The 21,571-nt window shown below is 35.2% G+C and overlaps 2 protein-coding genes across 5 annotated transcripts in view; one reads left to right on the forward strand and one right to left on the reverse strand.

Annotated features, from left to right (window-relative positions):
* MRPL13 (mitochondrial ribosomal protein L13) overlaps positions 1-14,770 on the reverse strand; it is a 47,393-nt gene extending 32,623 nt beyond the window's left edge. The window contains exons 1-3 of one of the 3 annotated variants that reach the window (XM_031947151.1): positions 14,555-14,639; positions 14,300-14,333; positions 11,079-11,202 (exon numbers count right to left, since the gene is read on the reverse strand). In XM_031947151.1, coding sequence (XP_031803011.1) covers positions 11,079-11,202; positions 14,300-14,332 — 157 coding nt within the window. In that variant the 5' untranslated portion in view covers position 14,333; positions 14,555-14,639. Of the gene's footprint in view, positions 1-11,078; positions 11,203-14,299; positions 14,451-14,554; positions 14,640-14,684 lie in introns of those variants that run through there. The other 2 variants (XM_031947150.1, XM_003760344.4) reach the window with 2 other exon arrangements.
* Positions 14,771-15,035: 265 nt separating this feature from the next.
* MTBP (MDM2 binding protein) overlaps positions 15,036-21,571 on the forward strand; it is a 70,506-nt gene continuing 63,970 nt past the window's right edge. For both annotated transcript variants that reach the window (XM_031947147.1, XM_031947148.1), the window contains exons 1-4: positions 15,036-15,235; positions 19,498-19,578; positions 21,240-21,313; positions 21,403-21,554. In XM_031947147.1, the coding sequence (XP_031803007.1) occupies positions 15,121-15,235; positions 19,498-19,578; positions 21,240-21,313; positions 21,403-21,554 (422 nt within the window). In that variant the 5' untranslated portion in view covers positions 15,036-15,120. The remainder of the gene's footprint in view (positions 15,236-19,497; positions 19,579-21,239; positions 21,314-21,402; positions 21,555-21,571) is intronic.

Here is a 21,571-nt window from a genome sequence, read left to right on the forward strand (position 1 = left end):
GCCCTTTGCAATATGGCTTCCTTCCTTATGACCTCCATAAAATTAGCAATGATCTAATTGCCAAATCTCATCCATCTGATGACTACTTTTCCTCCTGGATATTATTTCTTCTGTGGGTTTTGCTGACATTATTCTCTCCTGGTTCTCCTTCCACTTGTCTAACCATTCCTTCTCAATATCATCTCATTATCTGTAACAGGCATCTGAACTGTGAGTGCTCCCTAGAGCTCTGCCATAGTCTTCTTCTTTTCCCTCTTTATTCTCTTATAGACATCATAAACACTCATCAGTTTCACTATTATCTTTATGTCAGTGACTCTCATCTCTATATATATCCTCCTCAAATCTCCCCCCAGTTCTAGTCTCATGTTATCAATTGTCTATTGGATTTCAAACTGAGACATTTCAAACTCAACATGTTTAAAACTAAACTTATTATATTTTCCCAAAAACCCACTTCTCTACCAAAATTTCCAATTTCTGTTAAGACATCACTTTTTCAGTTGTTCATGCTTGAATCTGGGCATTAATCTCAACTGCTTATTTTTTCTCATTCCACATATTTAACTCATTGTCAGATCTTACTGTTTCTATTTCCATAATATCACTTGCATCTGATCCCTTCTTTTAACTCCCACAATTACTACCTTAGTTCAGTCTTATCTCCTGCTTAGGTTATTTCGATGGCCTCCTAAATGGTCCTTCCTCTTAAGACTTACCACTCTAATTCATATCCTGTTGCCAAAGAAATTTTTCCTAAACAGTGATCTTATCACCTCTAAACACATCAACTATTCACCCAAGTATAGTAATTTCCTATTGCTTCTAGTATAAACTAAACTATAAACTCTTCTGTTTAGCTGTTAAAGCTTTTCAAAATCTGTCCCCAACATAGTTTTCCAGTCACATTGTATATTATTTCCCCTATATTCTGAAATTTAGCCAAACTGCCTTTTATTCTTTCACACATGACAACCCCTGCCCATGACAAATCTTCTCTTTGCACTAGGTTTAGAATGTACTCACAGACTCCCTTCTACATGAAGCCTTTCCTGGCACCCCACTCTCTCTAGTGCCCTCCAAAAGATAAAAAAAAAAAACAAAATATTTTTAATGTATTCTATCATTATTCTTTGTATTTCCAGCTCTTGTAACAGTGCCTAGTTCATAATGAGTGACTAAGAAATGCTTTTGAGCAACTGTCATTTCTCTTTAGAACATAAGCCCCTTGGGAGTTTTATCATGATATTTGTATCCTCAAGGAGTAGGACAGTGCCTGGCACACAGTGGACTCCTAAAAATAATAGTTATCTGATTCATTTGTCTTTACTTCAAGTCATAAGGTTTGTTCTCAGAGTTCTGCCATTAATTATCTAGGTGACCTTCAGTAAGTCACAAGAAGTCTCTCTGCAGCCTCAGTTTCTGCCTCTGTAAAATGGGCTGACAGGCAGGCGAATTAGAACAAAACTTCTTAAACCATGCGGGTTGTGATCTCACATGGGGTCACATAACTGAATGTGGCAGTTGTGAAAAATTTGGCAACAGTAAAAGGGATCAAATATTCTGTCAAGATTTCAATTCTTTATATAAAAATAAATAAGAACATCCATCTCATTGATGAGCAAATTTTCTTTCATCTTTAATAAATGATAAAATTATATGTATACCAAAGAATTGTTTTAAAATAAATTTATGATTTATTACCAGTAAATGTTTGATTTATATGCCTATTTTTTATATATCTCCCCATCTAGGGTCACATAAAAATTTCTTGAGTGAAAAGAGATTGTGAGTGGAAAAAGTTTAAAAACTCTGAACTATATAGAAGAGCCCTCAGGTCCCCTCCAGATTAGAAATGCACACAGCACTTTGTCCTTGTAAATCCTCACTTTGCAGCCACAATAGAGGAGGTTATGCTTCATTTCCTTTCTTAGGGATCTTTTCAGCAACTCCAAAGCTCAACTTCCTTTTAGTGATCTTTTCATATACATTGTTATGATCTTTCTTTTTGGTTCTGTTTCCCTCCCCTGTTTCCCTCCCCACCTCCCCTCCCCCAACAGCAGTTTTTAGAAATCATGCCATCACTTCTGAGGTGTGAACCATTATTATTTCAGTCAGCTGAGGCAAGAGTCCCAGGGACCAGATGTCTCTAAGTTACTTTTTGATCTCTTCAGATTTGTTAAGTATACCCTCGATGCTGATCATTCCAGTGACTGATAAAAATGTTGGATAAAATGTGGCCAAGGACAGAAGCAGTATAGACAAGTAGACAGTCAGTCTGCTGGTCAGAATACTCAAATAAGCTTGAGTATTGGCTATTGGTGGCTTCAGGGTAGTCACTGAATCTTTCTAGGTCTTGGTTTACTCTGAATGAGTAAACCACGCTTGAGGATGGCATCCATTCATTCATCACATTTATTGGATTTAATCACTCAGCTGCATCCACCTAACTGTATTCTCATTTGTGTTCTGAGATCATGTATCTTACCTCCCTACCCAAAAGAAGATCAGGAGGGACCTTTGCAGCTAACGCCTCTAAGATTCTTTATTGATTCTGGTTTCTTTTCAGTTCTTTTATTAATGATTTTGTTCCCATAATTATCATAATAGCTTCATGATGTCTCTTTATCCTAAGTCTTATTTCTTGCTGTCAGTGCATAGAAAGTAATAAAATGTCCTGCTATTTTGGACCTGTGCTGAAATCTTACTTCAGACATTTACTAGTTCTGTGACTTTGGCCAAGTCAGTTCATTTTTGTCAATTTTAGTTTTCTCATCTATAAAATGGGGATAATGACAGCATCACCCCCCAGGATATGATGACGATCAGATGAGATAATATTTGTAAAGTGCTTGGCATGGCACATGGTAGATATTTTTAAAAAATGCTTATTATTATATATTAGAGAATGACAAAACAAAGTTGATATATAAACATTATGGAATACTACTGAGAAATAATGAATAGGAAGAGCTTCAGGAAGCCTAGATGATCTGCACCACCAGAAGAGCACACATGACGACTATAATAATGTAAAAGAAGCAACACTAAAAAGCAGCTGAATTTAAAGTAACTGGCCTAGAAGAAATACATTTGCTTCTTAGATACTGTGCAGGTTGGGTTTACTCAACTGCTTTTTTTTCTGTTGTGATGGGGAATGAATAACATCAAGAAAGTGCTATGTTATAAATTATAAAAGAATCAATAAAATGCTTACCTTTTTGCATTTGATTTTATGAGTGACAAGAATCTACATGAAGAATTGAAAAAAGAGTGTGATATTTGGTGAATTATTAAGATATCACTGTAGTAAAGTGAAAGATTAATTGAAGGAACAGAAAAAATAGATCAAAAAAATCAAAATAATGTAGGACTGGAAGGAATCTTAGAAATTAACTACTTGTATGTGTGTGTGTGTGTGTTTAAATAAATGGGGAAACTGAAGGACTGAGAGTTAAATGGCTTGATAATAGCTAGCACTTATATGGCACTTGAAGGTTTCCAAAATGCCTTTACATATTATCTCATTTATTCCTTAAAACATCACTGCGAGTCAGATGTTAATATTATTATTCCCGTTTCACAACTGAGACTGAGAAAAAATATATGTCTTGCCCAGGGTTATGGAACTAATGTCTAGATAGGATGAGAACTCTCACTTCATGTCTAGTAGTTAGTGGTATATTAAAGCCAAGACTTTTCTTTTTTAGCAAATCAAAAAATACTTTTTGAATGATCAAGAAAGGACATTATAGCCAAAGGAAAACCCAATGCTTTATTCTTAAAAAAGTTGGTTATCTGATTTGAAAAAAATACAATAGATATTTATGAAGCACCTACTTGTGGCAGTGTGTTGGAGTTTAATAGATAAAAGCAAAATTATAGGTGCCAGGATACATATACTTGAGAAGGTAAATAAGAGGCCAGTCTTATACTGCACAGGAGTAAGGAAAAGAGAGGAAAGGCTGAATGAATGAATGTACATAGGTAGAAAAGTAGCATCTAAGAATTAGATAGCAGTTCCACTTGGCTAATGAATGTAAGTACTATGAAATAAAATTGAATAAGAAGACTGAAAATAAACTCTGGAATGGATAAAATGTTAAGCTGATGAGTCAGTAATTTATCCTAAAGGTAACAGGTAGCCTAATTTTGAATAGGGGAGTGACTACAGTCAGCTTTGTGACTTAGGGAGATTATTTTGTAAGCTGTTATTAGAATGAATGGGAGAAAGAGAGAATCTAGGAGCAGGGAAAACAGAAGGTAATGAAAGTCTGAACTAAAGTGTTTGGTACAGGCCACATAGGAACTGAACAGATAATAGCAAATAACAGCATGCATTTCATAATGTTGTAAAATTTACAAAATGCTATTCATGTTACTTCACTTAATATTCACAAAAACCCTATGAAGTAGGGGCTATTATTCATTCCATTTTAGAGAAAAGGAACTCAAGGCTGAGAAAGATTAAATGATATATTCAGGTTCACATTATTAATAAGTGTCTGGGACAGGATGTGAACTCCTAAGTCCATCACTCACCTAGACAATTAGGATGTAAGCTCCTTGAGGATCAGGACTATTGCTCCTTGTTTCTTTCTATTTCTATGGCTAGACACAGCCATTCGGCATACAATAAGCATTTATTAATTGTTGACTGGTATAAAGAAAAGAAAAAATGAAGTATACTCTGCAGTTGAGGTGAGATTCTAATAGAGATCACTGATAACTTTTGAAAGGGCAAATTCAATTGTGTAGAGATTAGCAATCTAACTGGAAGGGACTAACGTCTCAATGATGTAAACTGAGATCTTTTGGGAGAAAAAATAATGTGAACTGTATCCCCTTTAATCTGTGGGGAAGTGATTCGGGGCTCAAAAGCTCTCCCCTGGGAAGAGACTGCTGGAGAGGGGAATGATGGAAATTGTGTCCCCTTTAACCTTTGGGGGGGAGGGGGCCCTGATATGTTCCTGGGGGGGGGGGGCGGGGGCGGGCAAGACTGTTATCTGGGAAAGGTATGCCACTCCCAGGGGAGAGCTTGAGATGCTGAATCACCCTTCCCCCACAAATTAAAGGGATCACAGTTCACATTATTTTCCCCTCCTAAAAGATCTCAGTTTAAATCATTGATGCCTACATACCATCAGAGTCAGTGATGTCCCTGCTAGGCATGTGATCCAGACGCCAAAGAGAGTGGAGAAGGACCCATGTGTGCAAAAACCAGTTTTAGTAAGATACATTTTTAGTATTGCTTTAAATAAATTTTTGTGGTTAGGAACACTTAATACATTATTATTACTGGAAAAATGAATGCTAAACTCCAAGACACTAAATGACAAATGAATTTTAGGTATATATTCTGTAAATTAGACTGGCCTGTGATTAGATTTGGTGTCTAGTGCCACCTTGTGGATATAGGATGAATCACAGCTTTTTTAACCAAAATTTTTATAGGCCATCAGTTGTATTATTAAATATATGAAATTCTGTGAAACAAAACCTAAATGACAAAACCATCGTTTAGTCAACAAACCACTTGTCCTTCATCACCAAATAATAGGTAGGTAACTAGAAACAACTAAGACCGAGAAGGGAGAAGAACTATGGCTGAACCATAGTTTTCTTTTTTTAAGGTTTTTATTTTTCAAACATATACATAGATAATTCTGCAACGTTAGCCCTTGCAAAACTTTGTGTTCCATTTCTTTCTCCTCCTTTTCCTACCTCCCTCTCCTAGATGGCAAGTAGTCCAATATATGTTAAACATGGTAGAAATATGTGTTAAATCCAATATATACATATTTATACAATTATTGTACAAGAAAAATCAAATCAAACCAGAAAATAAAATGATGAAGAAAATAAAATGCAAGCAAACAACAACAAAAAGAGTGAGAATGCTATCTTGTGAACCACATTCAGTTTCCACAGTCCTTTCAATGGGTGTAGATAGCTCTTGATCACAAGACCACTGGAACTGGTCCGAATCATGTAAGCTATAGTTCTAATGGATTCACTTGTTCATCTCTAAGCAAGAATTCTTCTTTTCAAAATCATGCAGTTACATTTGCAATAATATCTTTGCAGAGAGAGACCAGTAGGCATTTTAAAATCTATCTGCCTATAATATTTCTTCAGATGCTAAAATATTAAATAGCCAATACTAATAAAATATCTTAATTGTTGTGTGAGACAGTACAGTACGGATTAAAAGACAAAAACAGAAACAAAACTAAAAACTAGATGAAATCAGAACACCAAGGATTCTAGTTTTGTCTCTACCACTTCATAATTATGACTATCACTGAATCAGTCTTGGTTTTATTAGGAAAAGAATACTTCTCCTACTCATAATCACAAGGTTATTGAAAAGAATGCCTCTCCTAGAAAAGCATAACCTAGGGTAAATAAGATGACAGGAAATATAAAATTAGTTATTTTAACTGTGAATGTGAATGGGATGAACTCCCCCATAAAAGGGAAGTGGACAGCAGACTGGATTAAAAGCCAGAATCCTTCAATATGTTGTTTACAAGAAACACATTTAAAACATAGTGATACATATAGAGTGAAGGTAAAAGGCTAGAGCAGAATATATTATGCTTCAGGAGAAGGGAAAAAAAAACAGGGGTAGTCATCCTAATCTCAGATCAAGTAAAAGCAAAGATAGATCTAATCAAGAAAGATAAGGAAGGAAACTATGTATCTTGCTAAAAGGTACCATAAGATAATGAAATAATATCAATACTAAACATACATGTACCAAGTGCTATAACAACATGGAAATTTCTAGAAGAGAAATTAAGAGAGATGCAAGAAGAAATAGACAGCAAAACTATACTAGTAGGGGACCTCAACCTTACTCTCTCAAAATTAGATAAATCGAACCACAAAAGAAGGAAAGTTTTTAGGAGGTAAACAAAATGTTAGAAAAGTTAGGTATGATATATCTTTGGAGAAAATTGAATGGAGACAGAAAGGAGTTTACTTTTTACTCAGCGGTTCATGGAATTTATATAAAAACTGACCATGTCTTAAAGCATTAAACCCTCAAAATCAAATGCAGAAAGGCAGAAATAGTAAATGCATTTTTTTCAGATCATGATGCAATAAAAATCACATGCAATAGAAGGCCAAGAGAAAACAGACCAAAAAGTAACTCTCATCCAAAAGAATGAATGGATGAAATAGCAAATAGACACAATTAATTTCATCCAAGAGAATGACAATAATGAGACAACATACTAAAATTTGTGGGATGCAGCCAAAGCGGTAATAAGGGGAAATTTTATATTTCTAGATGCTTACTTGCATAAAATAAAGAGAAGATCAATAAATTGGGCTTGCAACTAAAAAAGCTAGAAAAAGAACAAATTAAAACCCCCCAATCAATACCAAACGTGAAATTCTAAAAATAAAAGAAGAGTTTAATAAAAATTTAAGTAAAAAATTATTGAATAAATAAAACTAAAAATTGGTTTTATGAAAAAACCAACAAAGTAGATAAATCTTTAGTTAATTTGATTAGAAAAAGAGGAAAATCAAATTGTTAGTCTCAAAAATGAAAAGGGAGAACTTTCCACCAATGAAGAGGAAATTAGAGCAATAATTAGGAGTTACTTTGCCCAACTTTATGCCAATAAATTTGATAACCTAAGTGAAATGGAGGAATACCTACAAAAATATAGATTGACCAGATCAACATAAGAGGAAATAAATTAAATAGTTCCATTTTAGAAAAAGAAATAGAACAAGCGATTAATCAAATCCCTAAGAAAAAATCCCCAGGACTTTATATTGGATGGATTTAAATGTGAATTCTACCAAACATTCAAAGAACAATTAACTCCAATGCTCTATAAATTATTTGAAAAAATAGGAAATGAAGGCGTCCTACCAAATTCCTTTTATGACACAGACATGGGACTGATACCTAAATCAGGTAGGATGAAAACAGAGAAAGAAAATTATAGAACAATTTCCCTAATGAATTTTGATGCAAAAATCTTAAATGAAATATTAGCAAAAAGATTACAGAAAATCATCCCCAGGATAATAATACACCATGACCAAGTAGGATTTATACTAGGAATGCAGGGCTGGTTCAATATTAGGAAAACTATTAGCATAACTGACTATATCAATAACCAAATTAACAAAAACCATATGATCATCTCAATAGAAGCAAAAAAAGCTTTTGATAAAATACAACACCTTTTCCTATTAAAAACACTAGTGAGTACAGGAATAAATGGACTTTTGCTTAAAATAGTCAATAGCATCTATTAACTAGTAAGTTAATCAGTAAGCATCACATGTAATGGGGATAAATTGGAACCATTACTATTCAATAATGTAGTAGAAATGCCAGCTTTGGCAATAGAGATGAGAAAGAGATTAAAGGAATTAGAAATGAGGAAACCAAATTATCACTTTTTGCAGATGATATGACTTTAGCAAAGTTGCAGGATACAAAATAAATCCACATAAATCATCACCATTTTTATACACCACTAACCAAATCCAACAGCAAGAGATAAAGAGAAATTCCATTTAAAATAACTGTTGATAATATAAAATATCTGGGAATTTATCTGCCAAAGGAAAGTCAGGAACTATATAAGCAAAACTACAAAACACTTTTCACACAAAGTCAGATCTAAGCAACTGGAAAAATATCAAGTGCCCGTGGATAGGTCGAGTGAATGTAATAAAGATGACAATACTCCCTCAGGAGTATTGGGAGGGAAGGGGGGAAGGAGGGAAAAATTTAGAACAGAAAATTTTGCAGTGTTCAATGTTGAAAAATTACCCATGCATATGTTTTGTAAACAAATGAATAAAACAAAACAAAAACAAAAACAAACAAAAAGAATCCATCTTTTTACTCATATTACAAGGTTATTGTAAGAATCAACTTATTACATAAAAACACTTTATGAACTGTAAAATGTTATATAAAAGGCAAAATCTATTATGTAATATGTAAATATAACTGAGCTACTCCTATGCTTTAGCATAGATCCAGCATAAATATTTTTGCTATTTTTTAAATTATCAATTCAGCATTAGATTATCAGAGAACAGCCTACTCAAGGCATTTGCTCCCTCTTCCAAGAAAGACCCCCTAATATGTGGTCATCAAACCACTAAGAAACTGGACAAATAGATATGATAGATAAGCTATATGAAAATGAGGCTCTTGGGTGATGATTTTTTTGACTACATTAAATATAAAGATTATTTCCTAAGGTTGGAGGAGTTCTGATCAGTGTCAGTGATACATAAGGCAGAAATACATAAGGATGAAATCATAGCTCTTTAATATATTGAAGTTTTTGCTATGTTTAGGTGTGAAGGTCTAACGGGGGAAAAGAAGGTTATTTATTATTGTCCTTTCTGGTTAAAAATAATACACTGAGGCTAGTAAATTAAGGAAATATTTGAGTCACAGATGTTAAGAATAATGTACTGAGATTCAAATTGGATTCAATGAAGCAACAACAATGACAACAACAAAAGAGGTAGATAGAGGTCAGGAGAAAGACTGAATCACCTTGACATGTGAATAAGAAAGAAACTGCCTAAGCAAGTAACCTGAAGGCCTAGAGACTGGTACCCAAGTACGGACTCTAAAAAAAAAAAAAAAAAAAAAAAAAAAAAACCTAGCCAGAACAAAGCTAGAATTGCGAATTCAAGCAGCAGTGTGCACCTATACTTGAGCCATTGCTCTGGCATCACAAAATAGGTAAGTACTGAGAACGTACATGTACATACAAATTCAAATAAACAAAAAACACGAGTGACATTTGAGGAGAGATGGTCTTTTCAGGTGTTTTAAGCATTACCTCTCTGTAAGGAAAGTCAGTCTCTCTAAGAGGAAAGTATTAGGACATGTAAAAATAATTTTCACCTAAGAGTGATGAGACTCAGGCTACTTTGCCCCAAATATTTGTTCCATTAAGTTATACTTAAGCTGTGCTATGCACACTTAATATAATTCTCAGGTAAAAGGTTACTTTCTGTTCTGGGAATGTAATGAGGTCAGGATTGTGGAGCTAACAATGTTATGTATTTGAATACATCTTCTAATATAAGGAACATTGAGGTAAATGTAAAAGACAGACCTAGGAAAAATTATTCACGGGAGAAAGGACTTTTAGCTGGGATACAGGGGATGGAAAAACAAAGGAAGAGAAAGGAAAATAGGAAAAGCAATTAAGCTCCCATTATGGGGAGGAAGAACTGAGTCAGGCCTTGAAGAAACTTTAACAAGAGAAAATACAACGATTCTACAACCATCTGCTGAGATAGCAGATATAGAAGACAAAGAAGAAAACAGAAAAATAATAGGGTTTAGGATTTGGGTTCTAATTCAATTTGCTTAGAATGGAAAGTATCTGACAAACATAAAATAGAATGAGGCTTGGAAGTTATATCTTATTCCATTAGATTGTGAGCTCCTTGAGAGCAGGGACTATCTTTTGACTCTTTGTAAGCCCAGCACTTAACACAGAACAGATTCTCAATAGGTGTTTACTGACTACCTGACATCCAGGGCTAAGAGACATCAACATCAGCTAGTGGGATACTATCATTTATAGTTAAGTAATATGTCCAAAATCATATAGGCAGTAAATAGCAGACAACTCCAACTCAGTTTTCCAATTTTACTTCCAGGGCCCTACCTGCTCTGTAGTGCTATAGCTGGAGATTTTGGGTTCCAGTTAGGAAGCCAGGCCTAGATCTAAAGACCTGGGAGTTCTCTGAATAAATGTACAGGGTAAAGACATCCAAGTGAAACTAACCAAGACAGAGAAAAGGAAGAGCCAGGAGGAGGGAACCCTTGGGGGGAAGGGAGAGGAAGAGGACTTCAAACTTGTGGAGTGGGAGAACATGAAGTGGACTGAAAAAGAAGGAACAGGCAGAGAGAAAAGAAGGAATCACTAAGAAAGGGCAGGGCAAGAAGAAAAAGGTCCCGAGGAAGCAGAGAACAATTTAGAAGTAGAAATTATCATTACATCAACAATTTTGCCAAGAAATCCAGCCATGTTACTGATTGATATAACAATACTTACTTAATTGATGGTATATAGGTTTATGCAGCCCTTGAAGTTTGACTGATGCTATTGCTGCTAGTTTGCCTGGAGGTTGCATTTTTCCATCTAAGAGATACCATACTCTGCCAAAAGTAGCCCATTGCTAGAAAAGAAAAATAAAATTTTTATTAAAAAGAAAAATAAAAACCACCTAATTGAAGTGATTAAGTAACAAAGTGTATATTAGAAATACAGTTAAAAGAACCTTAAACTTGGGGTCAACATTGGTTTATCACTTATATATAGGTTTAGCGAAGTCAATTTTTGTACAGTTTAGTATTCTCAACCATAAAATCAGTTACATAAATGAGTGCTATGGGTGTTAATCATTTATTAATTACTGGAAAAGCGAATATAACTAGCCAAGCCTGAAGAATGTCACTCAAAATAAAGTTTTCAGTGATTAAATCTCTTATTTCAGAGCAATAGCCTATTCAATTTTTTTTTTAAATAGCTTTTTTTATTTACAAGATATATGCATAGGTAATTTTTCCAGCATTGACAGTTGCAAATCCTTTTGTTCCAACTTGTTCCCTCCTTCCCCCCACCTCTTCCCCCAGATAGATGGCAGGTTGACCAATACATGTTAAATATGTTAAAGTATAAGTTAAATATAATATAGTATACATGTGCAAACAGTTATTTTGCTGTATAAAAAGAGTCGGACTTTGAAAGAGTATACGGTTAGCCTGTGAAGGAAATCAAAAATGCAGATGGACAAAAATAAGGGATTGGGAATTCTATGTAGTGGTTCATAGTCATCTCCCCGAGTTCTTTCCTTGGCTGTAGCTGGTTCAGTTCATTACTGCTCTATTGGAACTGATTTGGTTCATCTCATTGTTAAAGAGGGCAACATCCATCAGAATTGATCATCATATAGTATTGCGGTTGAAGTATATAATGATCTCCTGGTTCTGCTCATTTCACTCAAAATCAGTTCATGTAAGTCTCTCCAGGCCTTTCTGAAATCATCCTGATGGTCATTTCTTACAGAACAATAATATTCCATAATATTCATATACCACAATTTATTCAGCTATTCTCTAACTGATGGGCATCCACTCAGTTTCCAGTTTCTGGCTACTACAAAGAGGGCTAGCCTATTCAATTTAATAAACATTTATTAAATGCTTACTATGAGCTAAGCACTGTGATAATCAGAGGATAGAAATGGAGATAAAAGCTTTTATGGTGCTTACAATCTAAAGGGCGAAACAATATGCTAGGAAATATATATACAAAACAAGCGATATACAGAATAACTAGGAAATAATCAACACTGGCAAGACATTCAAATTAAGAGGGCTGGGAAGGGTTCCTATGGAAGGTGGGATTTTAGCTGTGACCTAAAGGAAGTCAGGGAGGTCAATTGTTCCAATGGAAGAAAAAAGCATTTCAGGCTTGGAAGACAAATCAAAGAAAATGCCTAGAGCAAAGAGAGAGAATCTTGTTCATGGAATAGCCAAGAGGTCAGTGTCATTGGATCAAAAAGTATGTGTTATAGAATAAAGTTTAAGAAGAAAGGAAAGGGAAAGGGGGGCTAAATTACCAAAGATTTTGAATGCCAAACAACTATTTCTTTGGTTTCCCCTAATTTTGTTGGTTGAGAAATCTATAAGAGATAATGCATCTTGCAAACTATTAGTGGAAAGAATATTAGATTTGGAATCAGAAGATTTGGATTTGTGTCCTGGCTCTGCAATCCTTATCTGCTTATCTTTGGACAAATCATATAACTTCACATGACTTAGGGAAAAGTCACATCTCTTGAGTTTTCCTTTCCTCATCTGTAAAAAAAGGAAAATAATACTCACAATAGAAAGAATAGGGATGGAAATCTGAGTTATCATAATTTCAGAGTTATTGAGAGAAAAATATTTTAACTGTAAAAAGTGATAAATGTAAAACATTAATGATCTGCTGGGGATAGTGCAAGAAAGACACTTTTCATTTCAGTCAGAAAGAACTTTTCAAAAGATTAACCATCTATCAAAGCCTAATTTTCTGCTTAGAAAAGAATAGCTGAAGAACATGGGGAAGGAAGGAAGAACAAAAATGATATAGAGCTGAAAAAACACTTAAACTCTCTATTGCAATGTTTCTTAACTTGGGGACGATGAATTTTTAAAAAATCACATTTTTATTTTTAAAATACGTGCATAAAAATAACGGTTTGGTCATGTATACTTATTGTGTACATGTATGTATTGTGTATTGTGTATATGTATACATGTGTACATACATTTACACATGTATGTATAAAAAAAATAAAATAAAATACGTGCATAGTTTTTTTTTTTCTATTTTTATTTTTATTTAATAGCCTTTTATTTACAGGTTATATGTATGGGTAACTTTATAGCATTAACAATTGCCAAACCTCTTGTTCCAATTTTTCACCTCTTACCCCCCACCCCCTCCCCTAGATGGCAGGATGACCATAAATATATTAAAATATAAATTAGATACACAATAAGTATACATGACCAAACCGTTATTTTGCTGTATAAAAAGAATCAGACTGAAATATTGTACAATTAGCTTGTGAAGGAAATCAAAAATGCAGGTGTGCATAAATATAGGGATTGGGAATTCAATGTAATGGTTTTTAGTCATCTCCCAAAGTTCTTTCTCTGGGCATAGTTGGTTCAGTTCATTACTGCTCCATTAGAAATGATTTGGTTGATCTCGTTGCTGAGGATGGCCAGGTCCATCAGAACTGGTCATCATATAGTATTGTTGTTGAAGTATATAATGATCTCCTGGTCCTGCTCATTTCACTCAGCATCAGTTCGTGTAAGTCTCTCCAGGCCTTTCTGAAATCATCCTGTTGGTCATTTCTTACAGAACAGTAATATTCCATAATATTCATATACCACAATTTATTCAGCCATTCTCCAACTGATGGACATCCACTCAGTTTCCAGTTTCTAGCCACTACAAAGAGGGCTGCCACAAACATTCGTGCACATACAGGTCCCTTTCCCTTCTTTATGATCTCTTTGGGATATAAGCCCAGTAGTAACACTGCCGGACCAAAGGGTATAGGTGCGCAGTTTTTAACATTCACCCTAGCAAACCTTGTGTCCCATTTTTTTCTCCCTCCCTCTTTCCTAATCCCCTCTCCTAGTCGGCAAGTAATCCAATATATGTTACACACACACACATTTTTAATAATTTTACTTCAATATAATAATTACCTCTGTAATCCTAGAAGCTTTTAAAAACGTCATTCTGAGAAAGGACATAAGTGTTACTGGAGTACCAAAGATGATGTACGATACAAAAAAAATTACAGAATTTGGCCCATCCCCCCTTTTGACAGATAAAGAGCAGGGAAGCGTGGAAGGTCAGTTAGTCCCAGACCGGGAAGGAATCCTAGAGCTCCTCTCGCCTAAATCTCTACTTTTACAGAAGAGGAAGCTGAGGCCCAGAAAGATTAAGCGACACTTTACCACAAGGTTACCCAGACGCTCCGCCGCAGAGGCAGACTGGCGCTCAGGCCTGCCGTTCCTCCCGTAGTGCCCCGCTTCTCTCGGGCTCAGTCAAGGAGGGGGGAGTTTGTTCGCGCGCCCCGTTTGTTACCTGTTGCGCTCTGGAGAAACTCGACATCGTGCACGCTCCTCTGAATGTGCGCCAGTCGTGGGCTACCCGACCGCGAACCGCTCCGGAATCTGGGCCTGGTCCCACCGGCGCTCAGGCTCGGCCCGAAACACGCTACGCCGGGGCGCAGTTCCCAGCCCCTCACCCGGGTGCTGCCTTCTTTGCAGTTCCCGGAGGGCGGGAGGGAACCGAGACAAACTCAAATGTTGACGGAATTCGTAAGCGACGCAACACTCTTCCCTCCCGCCCCTTCCCACCCCAGTTCCGGGCTATTTCCGTCGGGAAGCCGGGCGCTGCACGCAAAGTAACGTGGGGGGGGCAGGGGGAGGAGAACGAGAGAAGAAACGGAAGTACGTCACGGAAGCGCGGGGCATTCGGATACCCCGAGCGCCCGCTGCGTCTATTTGTGTTGGAGGCCATGGACCGATACCTGCTGCTGCTGACCTGGGGGGAGCGGCGGGCGGAGGCGGCGGCCCGAGAGCCGGGGGATCGGCCCGCGACGTCCGCGACGGACGGCCTCGAGTTTTCTCCGGGTAACCAGCGGATTGGGCGGGCGTGTCACGGGCCGCACTCCGAGGGACGCCTTCTTCTGTGGCGGGGGAATTAGGCGGTAGGGGAGGGGGGTTTCCCGGAGTCGCTTCCAGCGCTAGGTGAGAGGTTCGGATCTGAATCTGAGCTGTTTTTCTTGTCATCCTTGTACAGACGCTCCCAGACCGCCTCATCCCATTGCATATGGACAATTTTGATGGCATAAAAGATTAGGAAATTTCTTTTTGCACAGACAAATCTAGTGCAACCAAAGTGAGCAGAGAAACAGTAGCTGAGGAAGAATTTACAATGAATTTCTCATATAAAGGCTTCCCAAGAGATAGAAGGAACTGACGGAAATATGTAACATTTGGTTGAAATTTATAAAAATTAAGAAACGGGTAGCTGAGGAAAAATTTACAATGAATTTCTCATATAAAGGTTTCCCAAGATATAGAAGGAACTGACGGAAATATGTAACATTTGGTTGAAATTTATAAAAATTAAGAAACGGGTAGCTGAGGAAAAATTTACAATGAATTTCTCATATAAAGGCTTCCCAAGATATAGAAGGAACTGACGGAAATATGTAACATTTGGTTGAAATTTATAAAAATTAAGAAACGGGTAGCTGAGGAAAAATTTACAATGAATTTCTCATATAAAGGCTTCCCAAGATATAGAAGGAACTGACGGAAATATGTAACATTTGGTTGAAATTTATAAAAATTAAGAAACGGGTAGCTGAGGAAAAATTTACAATGAATTTCTCATATAAAGGCTTCCCAAGATATAGAAGGAACTGACGGAAATATGTAACATTTGGTTGAAATTTATAAAAATTAAGAAACGGGTAGCTGAGGAAAAATTTACAATGAATTTCTCATATAAAGAAAGGCTTCCCAAGATATAGAAAAGACTGGCGGAAATATGTAACATTTGGTTGAAATTTATAAAAATTAAGAAACGGGTAGCTGAGGAAAAATTTTACAATGAATTTCTCATATAAAGGTTTCACAAGATATAGAAGGAACTGACGGAAATATGTAACATTTGGTTGAAATTTATAAAAAATTAAGAAACGGGTAGCTGAGGAAAAATTTACAATGAATTTCTCATATAAAGGCTTCCCAAGATATAGAAGGAACTGACAGAGATATGTAACATTTGGTTGAAATTTATAAAAATTAAGAAACGGGTGGCTGAGGAAAAATTTACAATGAATTTCTCATATAAAGGTTTCCCAAGATAGATTTGGTTGAAATTTATAAAAATTAAGAAACGGGTAGCTGAGGAAGAATTTACAATGAATTTCTCATATAAAGGTTTCCCAAGCTATATAAGGAACTGACGGAAATATGTAACATTTGGTTGAAATTTATAAAAATTAAGAAACGGGTAACTGAGGAAAAATTTACAATGAATTTCTCATATAAAGGTTTCCCAAGATAGATTTGGTTGAAATTTATAAAAATTAAGAAACGGGTAGCTGAGGAAAAATTTTACAATGAATTTCTCATATAAAGGTTTCACAAGATATAGAAGGAACTGACGGAAATATGTAACATTTGGTTGAAATTTATAAAAAATTAAGAAACGGGTAGCTGAGGAAAAATTTACAATGAATTTCTCATATAAAGGCTTCCCAAGCTATATAAGGAACTGACGGAAATATGTAACATTTGGTTGAAATTTATAAAAATTAAGAAACGGGTAGCTGAGGAAGAATTTACAATGAATTTCTCATATAAAGGTTTCCCAAGATATAGAAGGAACTGACAGAAATATGTAACATTTGGTTGAAATTTATAAAAATTAAGAAACAGGTAGCCAAGGAAAAATTTACAATGAATTTCTCATATAAAGAAAGGCTTCCCAAGATATAGAAAAAACTGACGGAAATATGTAAAATTTGGTTGAAACTTATAAGAATTATGTATCATTGTCCATTCGATAAAGTGTCAAAAGATATAAATAGGTAGTTTTTAAAAGAAATTCAAGCCATCAACAACCGTATTTTAAAAAACCCTGTAAATCAGTAATACTTAAGAAATGCACATGAAAGCAAATTTGGGGTTCCAATTATTATATATCAAACTGACAAGGATGACAAATGAGGAAAATGATGAATGCTGGAAGGGCAGTGGGGAAACAGGTATACTAGTGCAGGGCTTCTTAAATTTTTTTCCAAAAGTGACCCCTCTCCCCATTTTTGTGACCCTGGGTATGGGTATATTAATTAGGCATACAATTCAGATATTGATTATACATCATAATTTCATGATCTCCTATATTCAATTATGAGATGTGGTTGAAAACCACACTTTAAGAAGGTGGACTCTAGTGAGCATTGTAGACTGTGAACATAAAACATTTTCAATCTGAGCTAGAGTCCCATTCCCAGCATTTCAAGAGTCAGTCATAGATTAAGCCATTTGTAACTCTTGTAGAAAGTCATTCAGTCTATCCACAGGTATGTTTTATGGAATCTCAAGTAAAAAGAGGTTTTAGAGATGATCTAAATCAGGGTGTTTTTTTTTGTTTGTTTTTTGTTGTTGTTGTTGTTGTTGCTTTTTAAATTAAAGCTTTCTATTTTCAAACCGTGTGTGTAGATACTTTTTAACGTTCACCCTTGGAAAACTTTGTGTTCCAAATTTTTTCTCTCCCTTCTCCCCATCTCTTTCCCTGGATGGCAAGTAATCTAGTAAATGTTAAACATGTGCAGTTCTTCTATATATATTTCCACAAATATGCTGCACAAGAAAAATCAAACCAAAAAGAGAAAAACTGAGAAAGAAAATAAAATGGAAGCAAACAACAATAAAAAAGTGAAAATACTATGTTGTATCCATACTCAGTCCCCACATCCTTCTCTCTGGGTGAAGATGGCTCTGTCACAAGACTATTAGAAGTGACTTGAGTCATCTCATTGTTGAAAAGATAGGCCAGAGGGTCCTTAAACCTTGGACAATTTTTGTGGACAGATTTCAAGAGATAACTGTGAATTTGGATTGCAGGGAAGTGATCTTTATGTTTTTGTTTTCCCCAGTTTTCAACTGAAGTTTAAAAACCTTTTCATTTATTTAAAATCATTCTGGGGATCTTTGGGTTTCATTAGATTGCCAAAGGAGTAAGATTTAAGAATCATTTAGACCAACCTGCCTGATTCTCATTTAATTTAATAGATGAAGAAACAGACCTAGAGTTAGTGACTTTGCTCAGGGTTCCTTGGGTTTCTAAGATATCCTCTAAATATATCTGGAATATCCTTAGTTATTTGTATGTTCTCTCCCTTAAATTGAGCTCTTTTGGGGCGGTGAATTTTTTTTTTTCTTTTTAAAGGTAAAATGTAAAAGAAAGTGAAGCCTGGTGAGATGGAGTGTCTTGTCTAGGATAAACTGAGGGTTAATCTCTGAGCTATTATGTCAATTCCCATCTCAACTTTTGGTGTCTGCCAGATAGCTAATTAAGTGGTAATGAAGATAGAACACTAAACCATTTGTCAGAAAGACAGTACAGATCCACTTAATTAGCCATGTGACTGGCCAATTCACTTAACCTTTGCCTGCAAAATCCCTTATCTGTAAAATCAAGGCAATAAAGAAAAGAACATTATCTTCCAAAGTTGTTTTGAAAATCAAATGAGGTAATATTTGTAAAGTGCCTTGCAATGGTTAAATACTGTGTATGCTAGCTATGAATATATTAATTATTAGGTCAAGGCAATTTTGGTATCATTCATTTAACAAACATTTACTAAGCATCTTCTGTAGTCCAGGCATTGTGTTAGGTTCATTCTGATTTTAAGAAACTTACATTCTGCTAGAAAATGGAAAGAACATTGTATTTGAAATTAGAAGATCTTGATTCTAGTTTGTGCTCTTAACATTTTAAAACCATTGTTAAAAACATAGTCGAAACAGTTGACTAAAACTTAACCTGTATGAATTAATTTCTTCATAAGTAAAATGGGAGTTAATAGGATTGTGAAGAAAAGGCTTTATAAAGAGCAAATTGCTCAACAACCAATTTTAAACTTTGTTATTCTGTTAATTTTTATGAAATTTCAATATGTACTTGTGTTGGGAAAGTAGTGGTAAATAGCTGCTCATAGTTGGTCACTAGACAAATCTTGCTTTACTGTGTTTTAAGTGGCTGCTGGCTTTGAGGAATTTTTTCAGTAATCTGAAAGTATTTGAAGCCTATTGCATTTAGCACAAGTCACATAACTGAATTTTATTAAGTTACTGTTTATTCTTTGTTGTAGGATTAACAGCAGCAAATGTTTATCATTATGTGAAAAGAAGCATTAGTGCCTCAATGAATACAGAAGATAGTACCTTCCCTGGTAAGTAGAGGAGAAATCCCCATAAGTTATTGGCAGTAGGAATTCAACAAATACTTGTTTAGAAACTTTTATATGCAGAGAACTATGCTAGATGGGAAGGGGGGAGAGAGGAAGGTATTAAAAACATAACCTCTTGTCTTCAAAGACCATGATTGGCAGGACACAGACTTTGTTCATTTTATGTAATTTCCCCCCAAAATCTAAGTGAACAGGGAAATGTGGCAGTGATAAAAGTATTACTTTTATGGAGTATAATAGTAGAGATGCTTTCCCGGTGTCTTCTTGCTTCCATTTTCTTATTTGTTTTTTCTTTTCTAATTTGGTTTCCATTCTCATTATTCTACTAAAGATGCACTAGTAAGCACCTGCCTACCAATTCCAAGTTAGTATATTGTGATGATCTGAAACAAATATACATTGTGAATGAATAAATTTGGTTTTGCTTTTTTTAAAAAGTTAATTGATAAGTTTTTTACTATGATCTTTTGAAGATCTAATTTTTTAGGATGTATAAACTCTGGATTCCCTCTTCTTATATTCAGAGCTGTGATCTACCTTCCCAGTTTCATCTTCAACTATTTCTGTAGGTAAGGGCATAGACATGTTCAGATGGAAGGTACCTTACTAATTATCCCTTGTTATAAAAATGAAGAAGTAAGACACTAAGAGGGAAAGTGATTTGTCCAAAATCACAACAAGGTTATGTTTCATGTAGTTCTTTATTATTCTTGCTGTCTTCCACCACTATGTTGCAGGCCCTCATTACCTGTATCTGGATTGCTGCAATAACTGTTGGTGGGTTGGCCTGCCTTTAGTCTCTCCCCATATCCATTCTTTATTCATTTAGCCTCTTCTCACCATGTCACCCTGCACACTATTTTCAATATACACTAGTGGCTCTGTCACCTTGAAGATCACTTAAAAAGTTTTCTGGTCTTCAAATTGCTTTATCTTTCCAGGCGTCTTAGACTTTATATCACCCCTTTGATCCAATGATATTGATCTCCTGACTATTCTACAAATGTGACTCTCCATATTTCGGTTCTGGGCATTCTCTCTGGTTGTCTCCTAGGCCTAGAATGCTTTTCTCTCCTTCATTTAGACTTCTGATGTATTTGGTTTCCTTTAAGTCCTAACTCAAAATTTTATTTTCTACAGAAAGCCTTCCACCTTAAGTAGTTCCCTCCTTTATAGTCAGTTATCTCTTTTTATTTTCTCTCTGTCTCTCTCTCTCTCTCCTTCTGTCTTTCTGTCTTTGTATGTGTGTGTATGTATATATACACACATATATACATATATATATGTATATATGTGTGTGTATATTTTATATGTGCATAGTTGTTTGTTTGGTTTTTTTTGTTAGATTGTGAGCTCCTTGAAGGCATGGATTGGTTCCACGCCCCTCCCCCCCCCCCCCACTTTTAGCACTATATGTATATATTAGATACTTAACTAACTTAAAAATTTTATTTTAATTAAATATTTTTATTTAAAATAATATTTTATATAATTATAATTATATAAATATTTTAATGTTTTAATATTTTACATTAATTTTATTTAAAACATTTTTTAAAATTTTAATTTATAATAGGTACTTCACTTAAATTTGTTGTAAATTTAAAAGATAAAGTGTTATAAATGAATGTTTTATTTTTAAGCCTGTTCAGTGGTTGGTGTTCCAGGAGCCAAAAAATGGTTCTTTGCTGTTCAAGCCATATGTGGATTTTATCAGGTAATTCAAAAGGGAAGCACACTTCAGTTATCTTTGAATATTTCATTTAATAGGTGTTGCATTTATGAACGCAAGCTTTCTTTTTTTAGTTTTGTAGCTCCGATTGGGAAGAAATACACTTTGATGCACAAAGAGAGGACAGTGAGGACACTCTCCAAACAGATATTGAAGAATGTCTGAATGCTGTTCATTGTTTGGAAGAAGAAGACAGCAGCAGCAGGGAGTCACTGTCCCTGACTGAGTATGTGCGCAGCTAGG

This window comes from Sarcophilus harrisii, chromosome 1 (assembly GCF_902635505.1).
Source record: "Sarcophilus harrisii chromosome 1, mSarHar1.11, whole genome shotgun sequence".
Classification (NCBI taxonomy): Eukaryota; Metazoa; Chordata; class Mammalia; order Dasyuromorphia; family Dasyuridae; genus Sarcophilus; species Sarcophilus harrisii.